At 37.5% G+C, this 16,168-nt stretch overlaps 2 protein-coding genes across 7 annotated transcripts in view; one reads left to right on the top strand and one right to left on the bottom strand.

Annotated features, from left to right (window-relative positions):
- evi5b (ecotropic viral integration site 5b) overlaps positions 1-16,168 on the top strand; it is a 53,803-nt gene that overhangs the window by 18,743 nt on the left and 18,892 nt on the right. For 3 of the 6 annotated variants that reach the window (XM_079627442.1, XM_079627443.1, XM_079627445.1), the window contains 16 exons: positions 1,553-1,742; positions 3,298-3,519; positions 6,324-6,398; positions 6,687-6,812; positions 6,956-7,099; positions 7,396-7,485; positions 7,705-7,802; positions 7,891-7,951; positions 8,510-8,563; positions 9,521-9,553; positions 9,969-10,118; positions 10,820-10,951; positions 12,047-12,187; positions 12,350-12,508; positions 13,857-14,003; positions 14,442-14,537. In XM_079627442.1, the coding sequence (XP_079483568.1) occupies positions 1,553-1,742; positions 3,298-3,519; positions 6,324-6,398; positions 6,687-6,812; positions 6,956-7,099; positions 7,396-7,485; positions 7,705-7,802; positions 7,891-7,951; positions 8,510-8,563; positions 9,521-9,553; positions 9,969-10,118; positions 10,820-10,951; positions 12,047-12,187; positions 12,350-12,508; positions 13,857-14,003; positions 14,442-14,537 (1,918 nt within the window). The remainder of the gene's footprint in view (positions 1-1,552; positions 1,743-3,297; positions 3,520-6,323; positions 6,399-6,686; positions 6,813-6,955; positions 7,100-7,395; positions 7,486-7,704; positions 7,803-7,890; positions 7,952-8,509; positions 8,564-9,520; positions 9,554-9,968; positions 10,119-10,819; positions 10,952-12,046; positions 12,188-12,349; positions 12,509-13,856; positions 14,004-14,441; positions 14,538-16,168) is intronic. The other 3 variants (XM_079627444.1, XM_079627446.1, XM_079627447.1) reach the window with 1 other exon arrangement.
- cUnh1orf146 (chromosome Un C1orf146 homolog) overlaps positions 1-16,168 on the bottom strand; it is an 82,132-nt gene that overhangs the window by 10,991 nt on the left and 54,973 nt on the right. The window lies entirely within an intron of this gene.

Below are 16,168 nucleotides of genomic sequence, written 5' to 3' on the forward strand. Positions count from 1 at the left end.
ATTCTGAATACTTGACTTAAGTCTTAAAATAACGTCACTATAATGCTACTGTTAGCACGCATTAAGCATTTATATCTGTTCTGAATTGTAGTTTTTTTAGAACTATATTAATGTCTTGAACAAACAAGCCATCCAGTGTTTTTTTTTCTCTCCCATCAGGAAAAAAAACTACTTTAGCCACAGCAACTGCTACTGTTGCCCAAAATACATCATTAATGTCAACATGAACATGTCGGTTCCCCTAGTTTGCCAGCAGTGACATCACAAATGTTTCACAAATGTAGAATGGCTGGAAATGTCTTTTCTTTTTGCTGGCATCTTGCCCTCATTCCTGCACCAAAAAACAGTTTGCCATTCAGTTCACTGATTATCAACTTAGAACACTTCCCTGATACTGGAAGGAAAGTTGACATAAATCAAGTGTTGTGACTGTTATTGTGTTACTTGATGTGATCGCTTCTCTTATCGCTGTTCCATCTGTACACCAAGACTTCATTTAAGGCAAAAAACTGTATCAATATTTACTTTATGGTGGTTGGTATTAGGGTTGCAAAACTTTCCATGGGAATATATGGGAATTAATGGGAATAAACTGAAATTTTGCAAAATTGCAGGTTAACCTAGTATAACAGGGAACTTGCATGTAGTTGGAAAAAAAAAAGCAGCATAATCTTGGTTAAAACAACCAGATTTAATTCAAATTCAGTTTAATTTCTACTATGTGTAATGGGGAATATGTTTATTTTATTCAACGTTCATGTTTTTGTTGTTGTTGTTGTTGTTCAATGAAAGAATCAATTAAAGTTCTACTACTCACAAATAAATCAGTAAAAAATGACTTTGTATTAGTTAACATGCATGTCTGCTTAAGACTAAACAAAATGTTTATATTTTGTTTGTGTATATGATACAGTTTATCTAAATTACCCAACATTTCCAATTCATTCCAGTAAATTTCTGTTAAGTTTCCAAATTGGAATGTTTTCAAAACTTCCCGGCTTAACTTCCAATGGAATAAATGAAAAGTTTCTCAAAAGATTCCAGAAATGTACCAAAAATGTTCTGCCCCTTTGCAACCCTAGGTGGAATTAATTAAAGTCTAATGTCACAGTAAGATTTTGTCTTGGTAATGGTATTTATCACAATATAGATTTTTTAATTAATGCTTAATATGCAAATAAATTAAATATTTCTTAGTTTCTCTTATTATTTGGAACTTTATCCAAAAGATATTAATAACAAATGAGTAATATTTCTGACACCAGTGCAATAACCACTGCCTCATATTGTATTACACTTGAGTTAAAAACAGAATGATAGCGATTTTGTTATTAATACATTAACTGTTTATTAAACATTTGGTTTGTATAATACTTAAGCAAACCTTCACCATGGTAAAATCATACTGCCCAGGTATGCTTTCACCTGATGTAGGTTGACATTAAGTTCATATATCAGTTTTTCGGGTTTCTTTGTGCTTCTTTTAAAAGAACAAGCACAATTTTTTATTTACTTTAGTATTAACTGTTATCTGCTATGGTTGTCTTTCCAGGTTGTTGGAGACCGACAGTAAGTCTTTAAAATCTGTGAATGGCTCTCGAAGGAACAGTGGCTCCTCACTGGTGTCTAGTTCCTCAGCCTCCTCCAATTTGTCGCACTTGGAGGAGGATTCGTGGATCCTGTGGGGACGCATCGTCAATGAGTGGGAAGATGTGTGGAAGAAGAAGGAAAAACAACTAAAGGTAAGCAGATATATTATACATCAAGCTTCAGTGTGCGAATCAGATTTATGCCATTTATGAAATGAACTGAACATATGGAATTCCAGCTATTATTATTTTATTTAATCATTTACAACAGTACATGAGATTTAGAGAACAGCTGCAGCAACATCAAATATAGTGCACAAGTACACAGCTAAACAGATTTATTGCTGTAGCAAAATAGTGAAACGCATTACAAAGAGGGTCATAAAACATACGGCCCAAATTAAATAATATGCGAGTGATTTATCGGTAATGCTGCCGTGTTCATGAATAAAGAAAAACTGTAAATGTGCATTGCCATTGCTGAACGAGGCGACGAACAGAACTAACAGGAAGGTTGGCTCACAGAAAGAAAGGATTGTATTTACTGATGACAGCCTCGGCCACAAAGTAGCTTTTCTAGAGCAATTGTAATTATATATTTGAATAATAAATATTCAACATTTATTATACAAATGAGTTTGAAAAAACCCGCATGGGGTGTGATGGAACGTGGTTTAAAACCTTCATAGTGAGCCTAACGTGTTGTTTGCTCCTGGTATGTAGAACATTTAGCTCCATATGACTGTTTTGAAACCAAAAATGACCAATATTTATAAGTAGGTCTCCAGAAACATAATCCAAATGATAAAAAAAAAAATCATAAGACGGTTTTAAAACTTTCCTAATTTTCTAATGGCTGGTTGAAATCTTTGATCAAGTAGCCTAGCCCTTTCCGAAAGATTCCTCTAAAACTACTTGGAAACTTAGGCCTCCTGAAATATTTTCCATTTATTTCTGAATTCATATTTCTACAGTGTTTTACACATCTCACTCTTACAATAACATTTTCAAGGAAACAATGGGAAGAAAGAAAATGATATAAACCACTTCTACAAATTTTGCTGTTGCCTGCACAATATTGCCACTTCCCCACAGAACTTACTGAGCACAGTGAGACAGAGAAATGCAGTTTGTGTTTAATGTATGACTTCTTACAAGCCAAAAGGGAGGATCTAGGGCTCTTCTAGCAAAGCAGCAACAGAAGCCCTTTGTAAAAGCCTGGCGTTTTAACAAAGACACAATCTCCAGCACACCCCTAGAGTGCTTTTGAAGAATCTCAGTGCTAACAGTGTATGTAGGTGGACTCGCATCTCAGACCCTCACAAGAATGAACAGCTGTAGATATCAGCTGTCTGAGCTGCGCAGATGAGCACAGGAAACAGCCTAATCAGGTCAAACATAATTCGCTTGCAAAAATATCGAGCTGTGCTGTAGAAGTCTCTGACAAGATTATATTTAGCAGCATAAAATGGTCTTATCCTGTCTCAGTTACAAACTAAACCCTTGGGAGAACATCTGAATGCTGACAATCTTGAAACCTTCAGTCATTTTTAGTTTGTAATGCTTCAAATAAACGAATATCTTCTCAAACCCAATAGATGTGGCAAGTCTGGGAACATGAGAACTTGCTCTTAAGTAAGGCTGTTATGTCCTGACTTTCAGTGTTAATATTTAAAAGTGGTTTGTTGTTGTTGTTGTTTTTTCATAGGAACTGGTCAGGAAAGGCATTCCGCATCACTTCCGAGCAATAGTGTGGCAGCTGTTGTGCAATGCCCAGAATCTACCCATAAAGGAGCAGTACTCTGAGCTGCTGAAGATGACCTCGCCCTGTGAAAAACTCATCCGCAGGGACATTGCCCGTACCTACCCCGAGCACGAGTTCTTCAAGGAGGACAGTTTGGGTCAGGAGGTGCTCTTTAATGTTATGAAGGTAGGTTTTCTCCTTGCTTGGGCAAATGGAGGAATGATTCCCATTAAAGATTGAAAGGGAAAGTTTGAATGGACAGAGGGTGGTAGCCAGGATGTCGACCAATATAAAGACAATAAATTTACTCCGGGACTGCTCATCAGTAAATTTAATAAGATGATGTCACACTGCATCTCTGTAGTTTACCTAAAACACCTTGTATGCCAGCTTATGCATATAATACGGTGGCCGAGAGAGCTCAACGCTCTACAACTGAAAAAAACGCATGCAAATAAAAAACACCCGCAAATTAAGAAAACCTCATCAGTTTTACAACACATTTGTGCTCCAAATACTCTCAACACAACCAAATACAGAAACGCGGTGCAAATAGAACAGAACACAGCAGAAATGTTTCCAGGGGACCCCAATAAGTGGAGAAACCGGCTGGGACATGCTTACTGCTCGTGAGTGTCCCTATGCCCTACCAAGGCTTCTATACTCTTTGGCCCTACTCCCTTCGAAGGGCAGAGCCCTTGAAGTGGGGACTTTGGAGTGAGCAAAAGTGAACGAAAGACAATGTAATTTCCTCATTATTTTCACCTGGGATGTTCCCATGACAACGCAGCACGGTGTCCATCAGCCGAATAGCTGTTTTACGACAGACATTTCTTATTAGTGCTGTTAACATAACTGTTGCAAATAAATATACATTTTATACAAAAAAGTGTGTGAGCGTCTCAACTTTGAAACTTGCCGTCTCATCTTTGGACCCTGCATTACCTAATATTTCTTATGAAACTTATTTAAACATAACATGACAAAATTTGTGCAATGGATAGAGATTGATGTGCATTATAGATTACTATCTTAACCTCGTGTTTTTTTCCTGTTTTTGTTTTTTTCCAGCTCATTGTTAACTCTTCTTTTCTCATTCTCATGACATTGAATATATTGTTTACAAAGTTATATGTCATAGACATCATCTCTGTATGTTTTGCAAAAAAAAAACGTCCCAGCCGGTTTCGTCACTTATTGGGGTCCCCTGGAAACATTTCGGTTGTGGTCTATTCTATTTGCAGCGCGTTTCTATATTTGGTAGTGTGGTGAACTTTTGCAGTGCGTTTCTGTACTTGGTTGTGTTGTGAGTATTTGGAGCACACGTGTTGTAAAACTGATGAAGATGTTTTCTTATTTTGCAGGTGTTTTTCTATTTGCATGTGTTTTCTTCAGTTGCAGCTCTCTCGGCCACCGTAATATAAGCATATTTTGAACATGAACGTAAAGTGGTAACTCAGAATGATGAATGCTATTTTTATTTTCTTCCCAACATCATCAGGTTAGCACTGACAAGAATTTATATGATCTAATATTGTGTTTTGTTCATCATTAACAATAATTGTAAAAAAAAAATAAAAAATTGTTTTGGTTGTTTATACACATGATTTTATGTTATGACACAGACAACAGCAGGAATATTAGGCCCCGTTTACACGATGGGAAAACGCAGATATTTCTCTGCGTTTTGGCCTGTCATTTACACGAAAACGCCGTTTTTATCCCAGAAAACGATCATTTCTAAAAACTCCGGCCAAAGTGGAGATTTCTGAAAACGCCGGTTATATGTTGTCGTGTCAACTGGGAGAAACGGGGTTTTAGGTTCTCTCTTGTCGATTCTGAGGATTCTGATTGGCTTGCATGGCTTTATCCTTCTCCCTACACTGCCGCCCATAGGTTTAGCATAGTTATAAAGGCGCTCGACGGCGTATTTATGCGGGTTGTGTGCACGATGTTATTATTGAAAACGGAGGGGGAGAAATATTCGTTTCTCTAAATACCCGGCTATGTGTAAATGTGGCCTTAGGCTGCTGTCACTTTAAGACTGAATGCATGGACCGAATATACTGACACGCATCCGGTTTCTTTCTCAGCTGTTCACTTATGACATAACTGAGAGAATATTGCAGAGATGGGTATTTTGAAATAATTTTGTGTGTCTGAAAAGCGCATGGGTTAATGAGCTGATGAGTTGAATCAGGTGTGTTTGATTAGGGAGCAAATGTGCAGTGTTGGGGTCCTTCGGGAGCAAGGTTGAGAAACACTGATTTAGGGTATGCTCAATGCATCTTTTTATCAACAGTTCTAAAGAGTACCAAATTAGGGTTCTTTGGCTTGTACAAATAGCAGAACCCTTTTTGCTGCTAAATAGAACTATTTTTATAAGGTTACATAAAGAACATGAACATTTTAAATAATAGTTTATTTTCATTAATATTAGTATATTTATATAATTAATATGATATATTATTGATATTTTTTTAGTCTTTTTTTTTTTAGTTACTCTTTATCCGCCTGTCATGTATCTTGCCTCTATTTGGGTTTTACATAAACAAACAAACAAACAAACAAACAAACAAACAAACAAACAGCATGTGGTATCAATTGGGTACTTTATTTTTTTTATTGACATGGCAAATTGTAGCAAAAAATGACAGTGCTCTAACAACAGTTGTTAGCTGAATATATTAATAAATAACAATTGACATTGAACATGATATAGATGTAATGAAGACCAAGTTCCAGTGAAATATCTTTACAATCCTCTTTATGTCCTTTATTATGTGTGTATGACTTCAGTTTAAGTTCAATGTCTTTTAAAGCCAGCTCACCCAAACAAAACACCTAAAGATCATTTGAGGTTGTTTTTAAAGAGTGGGTAACTCACAGGCTTGTCTGGGGGGAAAACAGAGCTGATTCTGCACTTAACTCAGCAATGATTTTATAATCGATTGTCCAGCTCTCACTAAATCTCACTTTTGTGTTTACAGGCTTATTCCCTGGTTGATAGAGAGGTGGGTTACTGTCAGGGAAGCGCTTTCATTGTCGGCCTTCTTCTAATGCAGGTATTAACACAGTCAAATATTCCACACTTAAAGCTGTATTATGAAATGCGATAGAATAATATTTAAGATAATGCTGGATGAGCAATGTAAAACTTTTTTAATGTGATATGAATAATTCTGTGATGTTCATTTTATATATATATAAATGGCTTTGCACTAATAATGATGATAATAATAATTATTACATAATAATAATAACGGTTATTATTATTTCTTCAAATAAATGTATATCTGTTGGTAGTGTGTTTCTAGTCTGTAATTATATGATGTATAATTGTCTTGTCACAGATGCCAGAAGAAGAGGCTTTTTGTGTGTTTGTGAAGCTGATGCAAGATTACAGGCTGAGAGAGCTCTTCAAACCCAGTATGGCTGAACTGGGCCTCTGCATGTACCAGTTTGAATATATGATTCAGGTCAGTGACTGTCTGCCAAAATCGGACTTTTAAGCTTAGCTTAACGCTCCAACTCCCAATAAATCAAATGAATGCGTTTTATGAATTGCATTCTTGCTTTCTCTCTGTGACTTTACAGTCTCTTTTGTTTTTTTTCCCTGCAGGAGCAGCTCCCAGAGCTCCATGTGCACTTCCAGGCCCAGAGTTTCCATACCTCCATGTATGCTTCATCTTGGTTTCTCACCATCTTCCTTACCTCGTTCCCTCTTCCTGTAGCTACCAGGATCTTTGATATATTCATGTGTGAGGTAAGACTTTATCTATCTCACTCACTCACTCACTCACTCATTTACACACTCACTCACACACTCACTCACTCACTCACTCACTCACTCACTCACTCACTCACTCACTCACTCACTCACTCACTCACTCACTCACTCACTCACTCACTCACTCACTCACTCTTATTTTACATGCTAGGCTAATTGAGAACATGGCACACTGGTGTGTTTTAGTGGTCTGCTACCTCCCTCTGTTGGCTTCACAATGCAACTGCAAATATTTTTGGATCTTGAGTTTTCACCAGTAGGTGTCCTTACAGGGTTTAGAGGTAGTGTTTCGTGTGGGCATGGCTATCCTGCAGATGAATCAGGCTGAGCTCATGCAGTTGGACATGGAGGGAATGTTGCAGGTGGGCTATTTATCATAATTTTCCTTTCAAGGATAAACTTGTATTTGTCTTAATTATAGTGGTTATGTTAGCCAATACTTTCTGTAGAAGCTACCACACCATGATTCGAGTCTAGACTGTTGTCAGTTTCCGCTAAGCAGTACACAAATGAATTTGTTGTACAAATATGCATAATTCAATAATAATAAGCAGTTTAGTCATTTTCACTCTCTATTGCAGCACTTTCAGAAGGTTATCCCTCACCAGCTGGATAGTGGACCAGACAAAGTTATCCAGGCTGCTTATCAAGTCAAGTACAATGCCAAGAAAATGAAAAAGTGAGTTTACATTGTTAAGTGAATTACTTTTTTAAATATGTTTTTTGGACACAAACATATTCTGAACGGTTTCTTTATGCCTTCACAGATTGGAAAAGGAGTACACTACAATAAAAACCAAGGAGATGGAAGAACAGGTGGAGATCAAGGTGAGACAGTCATCCCATCGCCCAGCTTGCATTTTGCTAAAATTATGCCTTTCCAAACATTTGATGATGTTTTTTTTTCAAAGTTATTGACATTGTAAGTCTAGTTATAAAAAAGTTATAACATTATACATTGTTTTAAATTACCCTGGCATTAGATTACAAAAAACAAAACAAAAAAAACAGCAGGGGGAGCAATAGTATTATTGAAAATCTGACTGTAATCAATCTCTGTATTTTTCCCTCTTTTGGAAAGTTGTGGAAATGATATATGGAATTTTTCTTTTCTTTTTCACCACTGTAGACATTTATCCAACTATGACTGCTTCCGCTTTTGAGAACCCCCGGAAATGTGAAAAGAGTCCATTGTCTATAATTACCTCTTATTTTCTTTACCAATTTTAAAGTAGAAAATAATTTAAATACTGTTAAATATGTTTAATTGAAACCCACACTAAACAACAATATTGCCAAAAAGCTCATAGCATTGTCTAGTTAGTACATTGCAATATTTGATTGATGTATTGCAGTCTAACACTGTTAATGTTGACTCTATTACAGAGACTACGCACAGAGAACAGACTCCTGAAGCAGCGAATAGACACTCTGGAGAAAGTGAGTGATAAATTAGAGGCAAAGCAAATCATTAATCAATCAAACGCATCCATACACCATTGTCATCCAAGATTTGCTTATCTTGAAATGGGTAATCTCCTTGCTGTCAGTTATCACAACTCTTTGGTGTCAACAATAACAAATGCTCTTGCACACACCCTATTGGGTGCATCATAACTAACTGCTTGTGTGCATGTCATTGGATAAACCTGTTGTGTTTTTTGAGGCTGGTAAGTACAGTGCTAACAGAAAGAAAAATATTTTGCGTGCGCACATGGGTATGAAATGTTAGTACACTACATGTACTCATTTCTGGCCAAAGTGGTTGTCTGACAGACTTTTTTGAGCATGGGTGAAAACCCAAACCTGCAGTGGTGCATGTCAGAATATTCTCTGCTTGTGAAGGCATGTTTGTGTCATGCATGAAAAGAAAGCCCACAGTGCAGGTCAGTTAAAAAACACGCCCACTTGGTTTTCCATCACCTCTCAGCATGGAACCATTGTACTAAAATAAAGTACTAACGGCTTCAGAAATTCACCATCTGTAACCCTGGGCTGCGTTCGTCACACAAATATAGTAGACCTAGAGCCTTTAAAATAACACTAATTCCGTTCTATTTATTCTCACCTTTCTGACTGTCCTCTGCTTGACCTCCTTTTACACTTTTCACCCTGTTGTGGTGCACAATCTTGCTTTATTCCATAGCCACTGCACGAACACCATGCACAAACCATGTTCCTTTTCTACCCCACCTCACTATGATGGTTTTAAAGCTGCATATTTATTCTGATATAGCAAATGTTCATCTAGAACAGTGTCTTTACAATGTTTTTATGTAGGGGTACGAAAAAGAACACTGTTTTCTGTCAAATCTTATTGTTTTGTTCTGTGTTGTAATATCCTTTGGTCTCTCTCCTCTCTTTGCTGTTTCCTTTATGGATTTTCTCCGTTTTTAGGAAAGTGCTTCTTTGGCAGATAGATTGATTCAGGTACAATTTTCACTCTCCTCTCCACCCTTTAGCTCTGTTATTCCCCTTTAAGAACCCAGCAGTTCTATCTTTAGCTTTGCTTCATTTCCTTGATTTGCTTAAATATCTCACACCTACTCACAATCAACAGTGAAATAAGGCAAACTCTGCAATTTCTGACTTCAGGGACGAGGTGTCACTGTGCTTGTTATCTTTGGGTTGCAATCCTGATTATTGGTTACAATTAAAATATTGGTTACAACTACAATAATTCCCCCTTTGATAGTCGAAGCAATTTTAAGTGCTAAATTGAAAGCCTAAAACTGCTAACAGCATGACAGAGCTTGAGATCCAGCATTATTTTTCTCCATCAATACATCCGTTTCCACCCATTCCGATTCTCCGCTCACCCCTCATCCATAATTGGTCACGTCAGGGTCAGGTGACACGAGCCCAAGAGGCGGAGGAGAACTACCTGGTCAAGCGGGAGCTGGCCACAGTCAAACAACACAATGAGGAGACCAGTGCACAGCTGGAGCAAGCGCAAAACGCCATCCGACAGCTCCAGCAACAGCAGCCGTTTGCGGTAAGGACAGTTCAGAGACAGCGCCTCCTCCTGGATGAGAGGCCTGCTCTTCGAACACAGAAACCGCATGACTACACTGAGAAATGTTTTGCTCCCTCATGTAACAGTTTGCAGTGGCAGCTGTACTTGAATCTTTCGTGGTTGCCTAGCAACAAAATCTCAGCGACCGCAGAGCTGCGAACGGCTGCTCTTGTAATGATGCTCTTTACATGCATGACTGCAGATCAGAACAGCAGAGCTGGGGTCATTTGCATGCACAACTCATGCCAAATGGGGTTTATGTATATGTAGGTGTTTGTCAAGTATGAGTGTAACTTTAGCAGAGAGTCTTGAAGCTGCTGCCTGTTTGATCAAATCTACATTCTCAACAGGAGGATGGGATATGGCTCATCAATTATTAATGTGCACATGCTCAACACAGAGAAAAAGTGGATAATGTGTCATGTGCTGTGGGGAAAGGGCTGTTTTACATAATGTTGTGTTGCAATCTCATTATGGTTTAATGTGGCAGGTGGTAAAACCATGAGCATAAGTGGAGAGAACCTTTTTTTTTTTTTATCTGAAGATTTTATGTAGTTGGTAAAATCAAACCACAAGAGCTGTTCAGATGTTATGCCCATGGGTATTCGATTATAACACATTGATTTCTGACAGGTTGGGATTTGATTGACAGAATTTTTAATCAAACTTTTTTTATTTAGAAGGGGAACCCACGCTACTCTGAGGAGTTCATCCTGCAGTTGGAGAGAGAACTGGTTCAGGCCCGACTTAAGGAGGCTGAGTCTCAGTGCGCACTGAAGGAGATGCAGGACAAGATCCTCGACATGGAGAAGGTGGTAGAACTTTATTACCATTCTCAAGCACACATATGGTCAAGAGGCCTTCAAACCTCTCAGGACCGGCATTTTAAGGAACCAAACAATGTGACTGGCTACTTTGCTACATGACCTGCTCACAAAGTAATATGCCACCCCATAGTATTTATTTATGCATATTTCAAGTTTTGAGTATATATTTTATCATCCTATATTGAATTCTGTGTTTTGATGCCATCACACACTGCTTTCAATAATCATAAGTTATTTAGATATATTAAAATTAGGGATGCGCTGATGTATCGGCCAATAATATCAGCCGAAAAAAGCTATTATTTTTACTATAAGCCATTGGCTAATTGTTTAAAAACAGTAGATGATCAGGGTCAATTGTATCCTGGCAATCAAAAAGTGGCAGAAAAACATTTCAGACTGCAAATCATACAGTGTGAGAAAAAGCAATAATGTCAAAAATTTAATAAAGTAAAAAAATATATTTACGTTAAAGCAGGCTCCATTTGACCCAATGAATAACCCCTAGTTCAAACCAGAGTTGCCAGGTCTGTGGTTTTTGCAAAGTGTTTTTGTTTTTATAGTGTAATTATTATATCTGAAAATAAATGGCAGTTGAAAATAATAGTTTGGGATCTGGTGTTAATCTTAACCTCTAAAATTATAGTAATATACCGAATGAGATGGTTCCCTGTGTAGTTTACAGCATTAGTTGGCAGAGAAATATGGTATCGGTGGATCTCTAATTATAATTCTAGCAATCAATTCACAGATATGATATTATTATAAAACATTTTTTTTTGAACACATAACTGCTTCAATGATTTTATTGAAAGTGACCAAGTTTGGTGCAATCTAGATTTGTTTTACATTAGCCAGGCTGCTGCTTTTCTGAAAACTTTACTGTGTCCCAACACCTAAACTGATTTCAGCTGTTATTTGTTTGAGACCAACACGTTTGAGGGGCAGAACTGCCTTTTCTGCTTGTTTTTCTACACATTGAATTGATTCCAGGTTTGGCGCCGACTACAGCAACCTGACTGCAGAAAATGGCTTTCTAGTTTATAAGCTGACTTTTGTGTATATTTGTTTCTGTTATAGAGAAATACATCCTTGCCAGATGAGAATAATGTGGTACGTCTTCAGGAGGAGTTAATTGGTGTAAAGCTGAGGGAGGCAGAGGCTCTTACAGGGCTTAAAGAGCTTAGACAGCAGGTTAGAGACCTGGAGGACCACTGGCAGGTGAATACACACACTCACATAGATAGCTGTTTCATTCCCAATATTACAATGTGTGTATTTCCCACAAGCTTACTGTGTTGCTGTTATACCATATGCTCTCCTTTTCATGCCTCCAATTAACACGCAAATGTTTAAGTAAGATATTTTTGGCGTTGTGTGCAGAGGCATCTGGCGCGCACAGCGGGCCGCTGGAAAGACAGTCCCCGGAAAAATGCAATGAGCGAGCTTCAGGATGAGCTGATGAGCGTGAGGCTCAGAGAGGCAGAGGCACAGGCTGAGCTTAAAGAGACCAGACAGAGGATGCTGGAACTGGACACCCAGGTCTTGACACGTCCCTCACACACACTCACACCTTTGCAGAATGCCAATTTCTACAGAATTCCAATTTCTAATCATATTTTCACATCTTTAATCATATTTTTCTAAGAATCATAATTTGTTCAGGATTTAAGATTAGCCTTAGCTAATGTTTAGCCTGACTGCTTAGCCTGACCTTTTGCCTGTCTACATCTACATCTTTTGTTATGTTTAGGATGGGTAATCAGACATTGCCAAAATAATTGACTGCAGTGCAACAAAATTCTAATAAAACTACTGATATGATTGTTTTGAGCCCTTTACTGCTGGCCACTGAATTTAAAGAGGAAATAAGTCAGAACATATACCTCCGGTTTCACAGACAAGACTTAAGCCTAGTCCCAGACTAAACTGCATGTTTTAGCTGAGAGCAACTTGCACTGACAATCTTAACATATGTCAGTGCCATTGTTTTTTTCTTAAGGAAGTTTATTAAAGCTACTACTAAGGCCTAATCCTGGCTTAATCAGCCCTGTCTGTGGAACCGGGCCATAGTCTCGCGCAGCCAGACCTTTGCCTAACGACATGTGGTCTGGGCTCTATAGCCACTGCAATTGTCTCAGGAAGAGGCCGTCTGACTGACATGTAAAGTGTCCAATCACAGTTTTGTTTTGTTTAACATCATGTTTACGAGTGGGCACATGTGGTGACAATTACAGACCTTTGTGCTATAACAGACTATTGATGCACTCATTGTTTACCTGCATGTGTCGCATATATTTCCTTATCAGTACAGTACTGTACTTTACCTGATCTTCCATTTATAGATGAGAGAACAGAACACTAATAACATCAGAACAACTGTGAATCCAAAGGGTTAGCCAAGCTTGGAAAGGAATAAGTTTCCTGTATATCCACATGCGAACACATCTGTTTAAATTTAAAGTGTCACAAACAAAACGCTCTGTCTAGAAGTTTCTTTTAGCTTTTTTTTTTTTTAAATCAAGCTTTTAGTTGCTTTCTGAAGTGTTCATTGCTACAGTATCAGAACTTTAAACACAGCTTTGTTTACTGGTGGACAGTTAAAAATCACCGCACACTTGGCTCCCAGAAAACCTAGAAGTCGGCCAATCAGATTCAGACTTTTGCCTTCGAAAGTGTTTCCAGTTTTGTTTGCCATATGCATCAGTTCAGCTAGTGGGTTATGTCTGAAGCGTGTAATGTCTGAAGCTGTGACTAGAGAGCATACACAGATTTTAGGCCAGTAGAGGGAGACAAAGTTAATGCATTTTTACCCTGATATTATAGGCTGTATCTCTGCTGTCTTTTTTTAGAAATTTTTAATTAATACTTTTTTTTTACACACATACAGAATCAAAGACATAGTAACCAACTGCGGCGAGCAGAACTGGAGGCACGAAATCTACAGGAGCGGCTGCAGGTTTTGACCAACCAGAACAAGCTGTTGCATGCAGAGCTGCAGGAGATGAAACGGAAACAGGCTGAAATAGAGTGCAAGGTGATGATCATTTACATGACATTAACTGAGTAGTCAATACCACAGCGATACCACAGCAAAGTGCAAAAATGTAATCTTTATCCAAATGGTATTATGATTTGACAGAAGGATTTATTTTATTCTAGTTACCATTACACCTTTTATGTAATTACGGTAGTTATCTGCCAAAAATAAAAATACTTTTTATGATACAAAAAAGCAAAATATGCCTCATTACCACATCTTTGTATGATTTGGTTGCATTTCCTCATTCATGACTTGGCTTTAAATAGGGTTTAGTAGTTCCTGTCAGCGCTTCATTTTTTAGAGATCAGCAGAGTAGATGAAGAGTGTTTCTGCTTTCAGTTAAACATACAAAAATAAACCATTCAATAAAAGCTGAATATATGTTCACATTTGTTTCATTTCACAGTTTGTTTCTCTCTCTCTCTCCAACAGAATAAAGAAGAGGTAATGGCAGTGAGATTGAGAGAAGCTGACAATATTGCTGCCATGGCTGAGCTTCAGCAGCAGATCTCTGAGCTTGAGATTCAGGTACAAATAAGCAAAGAATCGCACTCCATCAGTCCAATTTAGTCTTACACAGCCCAGCCCAGCACATCACAGCACAGTCTATCTGTCCAATACATGATCGTAGTCTCTCCATAGCAGAGCTGCTCATAGTTCCCTTTCATAGTATTGCTGTTTTTTGGTTTCTTACTTTCTAGAATACCTGTTAGATATTATTTTGAAAAATGTGATAGCATAAAAATACAATCATATCATTTTGAGTGTATTTGTCCACAATATTTAAGCTCTAGTGTGTAAATTAGTTTTTTTTGTTTGTTTTTTTCGCACAGGGATTTCTTTGTAAACATAGTTCGTCATGGGTCAGTCTGACTGTAAATTGACTGAAAAATGAGGATACAGTTTTTAGTCAAGAATGGTGCATTGCTGCCTTTTATGAATGAAAGGCCCCATTTTTGTATTGTGCGTTTTAAAAACATTTCTTGGTAAATTTAGTAAGATATGTAATTTTTGTTAATAGTTTTGATTTAACCAAAAAGTGCACATAATGTATGTTAGATGCCTTCAAATGTTATATATAACATCTGTAATTCTTCTTATCTAGCTTTGCAACATGTTAAAAAAACATCCTTATACTCAGTTTTTCAGCATCAGTAAGATGCGTACACTCTTCAAGTAAATCAGTCGAAACTTACTGCAATTACTGCTGCTTTGACATTACAGTAAATAAGAGCATACATGCATGTCAAACGTAATTGAAACGCAGGTGTGTTTTGATTTGAGGGAAAGTTTATATTAGTAAGATTTACTGGATTAAGTTGAAAAGTGAGAAGCGTTTGATCTCTTCAGAGAAAATGCTGCTATCTAAAAATGTTGCGTTCCCCATACAGGAAGACGAATTATTTTAAAGATTGGCTATGTATGTCATCAGTGCTGTTTTATATCAGTGTGGTGGGGTGTTTGACTTTTACTTCCCGAGACAGATATAAAGCGGGCTTTTTTGTATTCGAAACTAAATCTCACCTTTATGAGAGTTTGTTCCTTTTGGTTGCAAGCTTTTCTCTTCAACACTTTTTTTTACCCATGTATGAAGTGTGATGATGTTGGACAGTCTGCGTAATCTAACATTTAGCTGTTTCCTTTCCTTGAGAGATTTGTATTTTGCTAGATGTATGCAAGTGATTTATGTGTGCTGAAATTGCATCAAGTTCGCAATATATCAGATTAGACAAGCATGCTACTTTTAGGCATGTGCAGCTCTTAGCTGTGGTTCTGTGGTTTTGGCTACCTACATGGCTTTTACCCTGAGGGCTGTGGGCAACAGATCTGGCTCACCATACTTTAATTCACCTTTTGGCTGTTGGTACAAGACAGTGAAGATGAGAGAGAATGAGAGAAAGGAACTACCCATTGGTTGTTTATCTATCAGTCAAGAACACACCAAATGAAAGCTTATTTTCATGATTCAAATCTATTTTAATTCAGGCTAACATAGTTATTGAATGCAGTTTATTTTAAGTTTCACACAGATTATTAGTGCTGTTAATGCATTTATTTTACATTTTATAACTGTTTGGTCTGTTCTGTGTTATTTACTAAAAACTGACTTAAATTTACGTAAACCTTAGATTTACCTTTTGTAGCTAATAAGAATTGGA

This window comes from Phoxinus phoxinus (assembly GCF_949152265.1).
Source record: "Phoxinus phoxinus genome assembly, chromosome: 11".
NCBI classification, from domain to species: domain Eukaryota; kingdom Metazoa; phylum Chordata; class Actinopteri; order Cypriniformes; family Leuciscidae; genus Phoxinus; species Phoxinus phoxinus.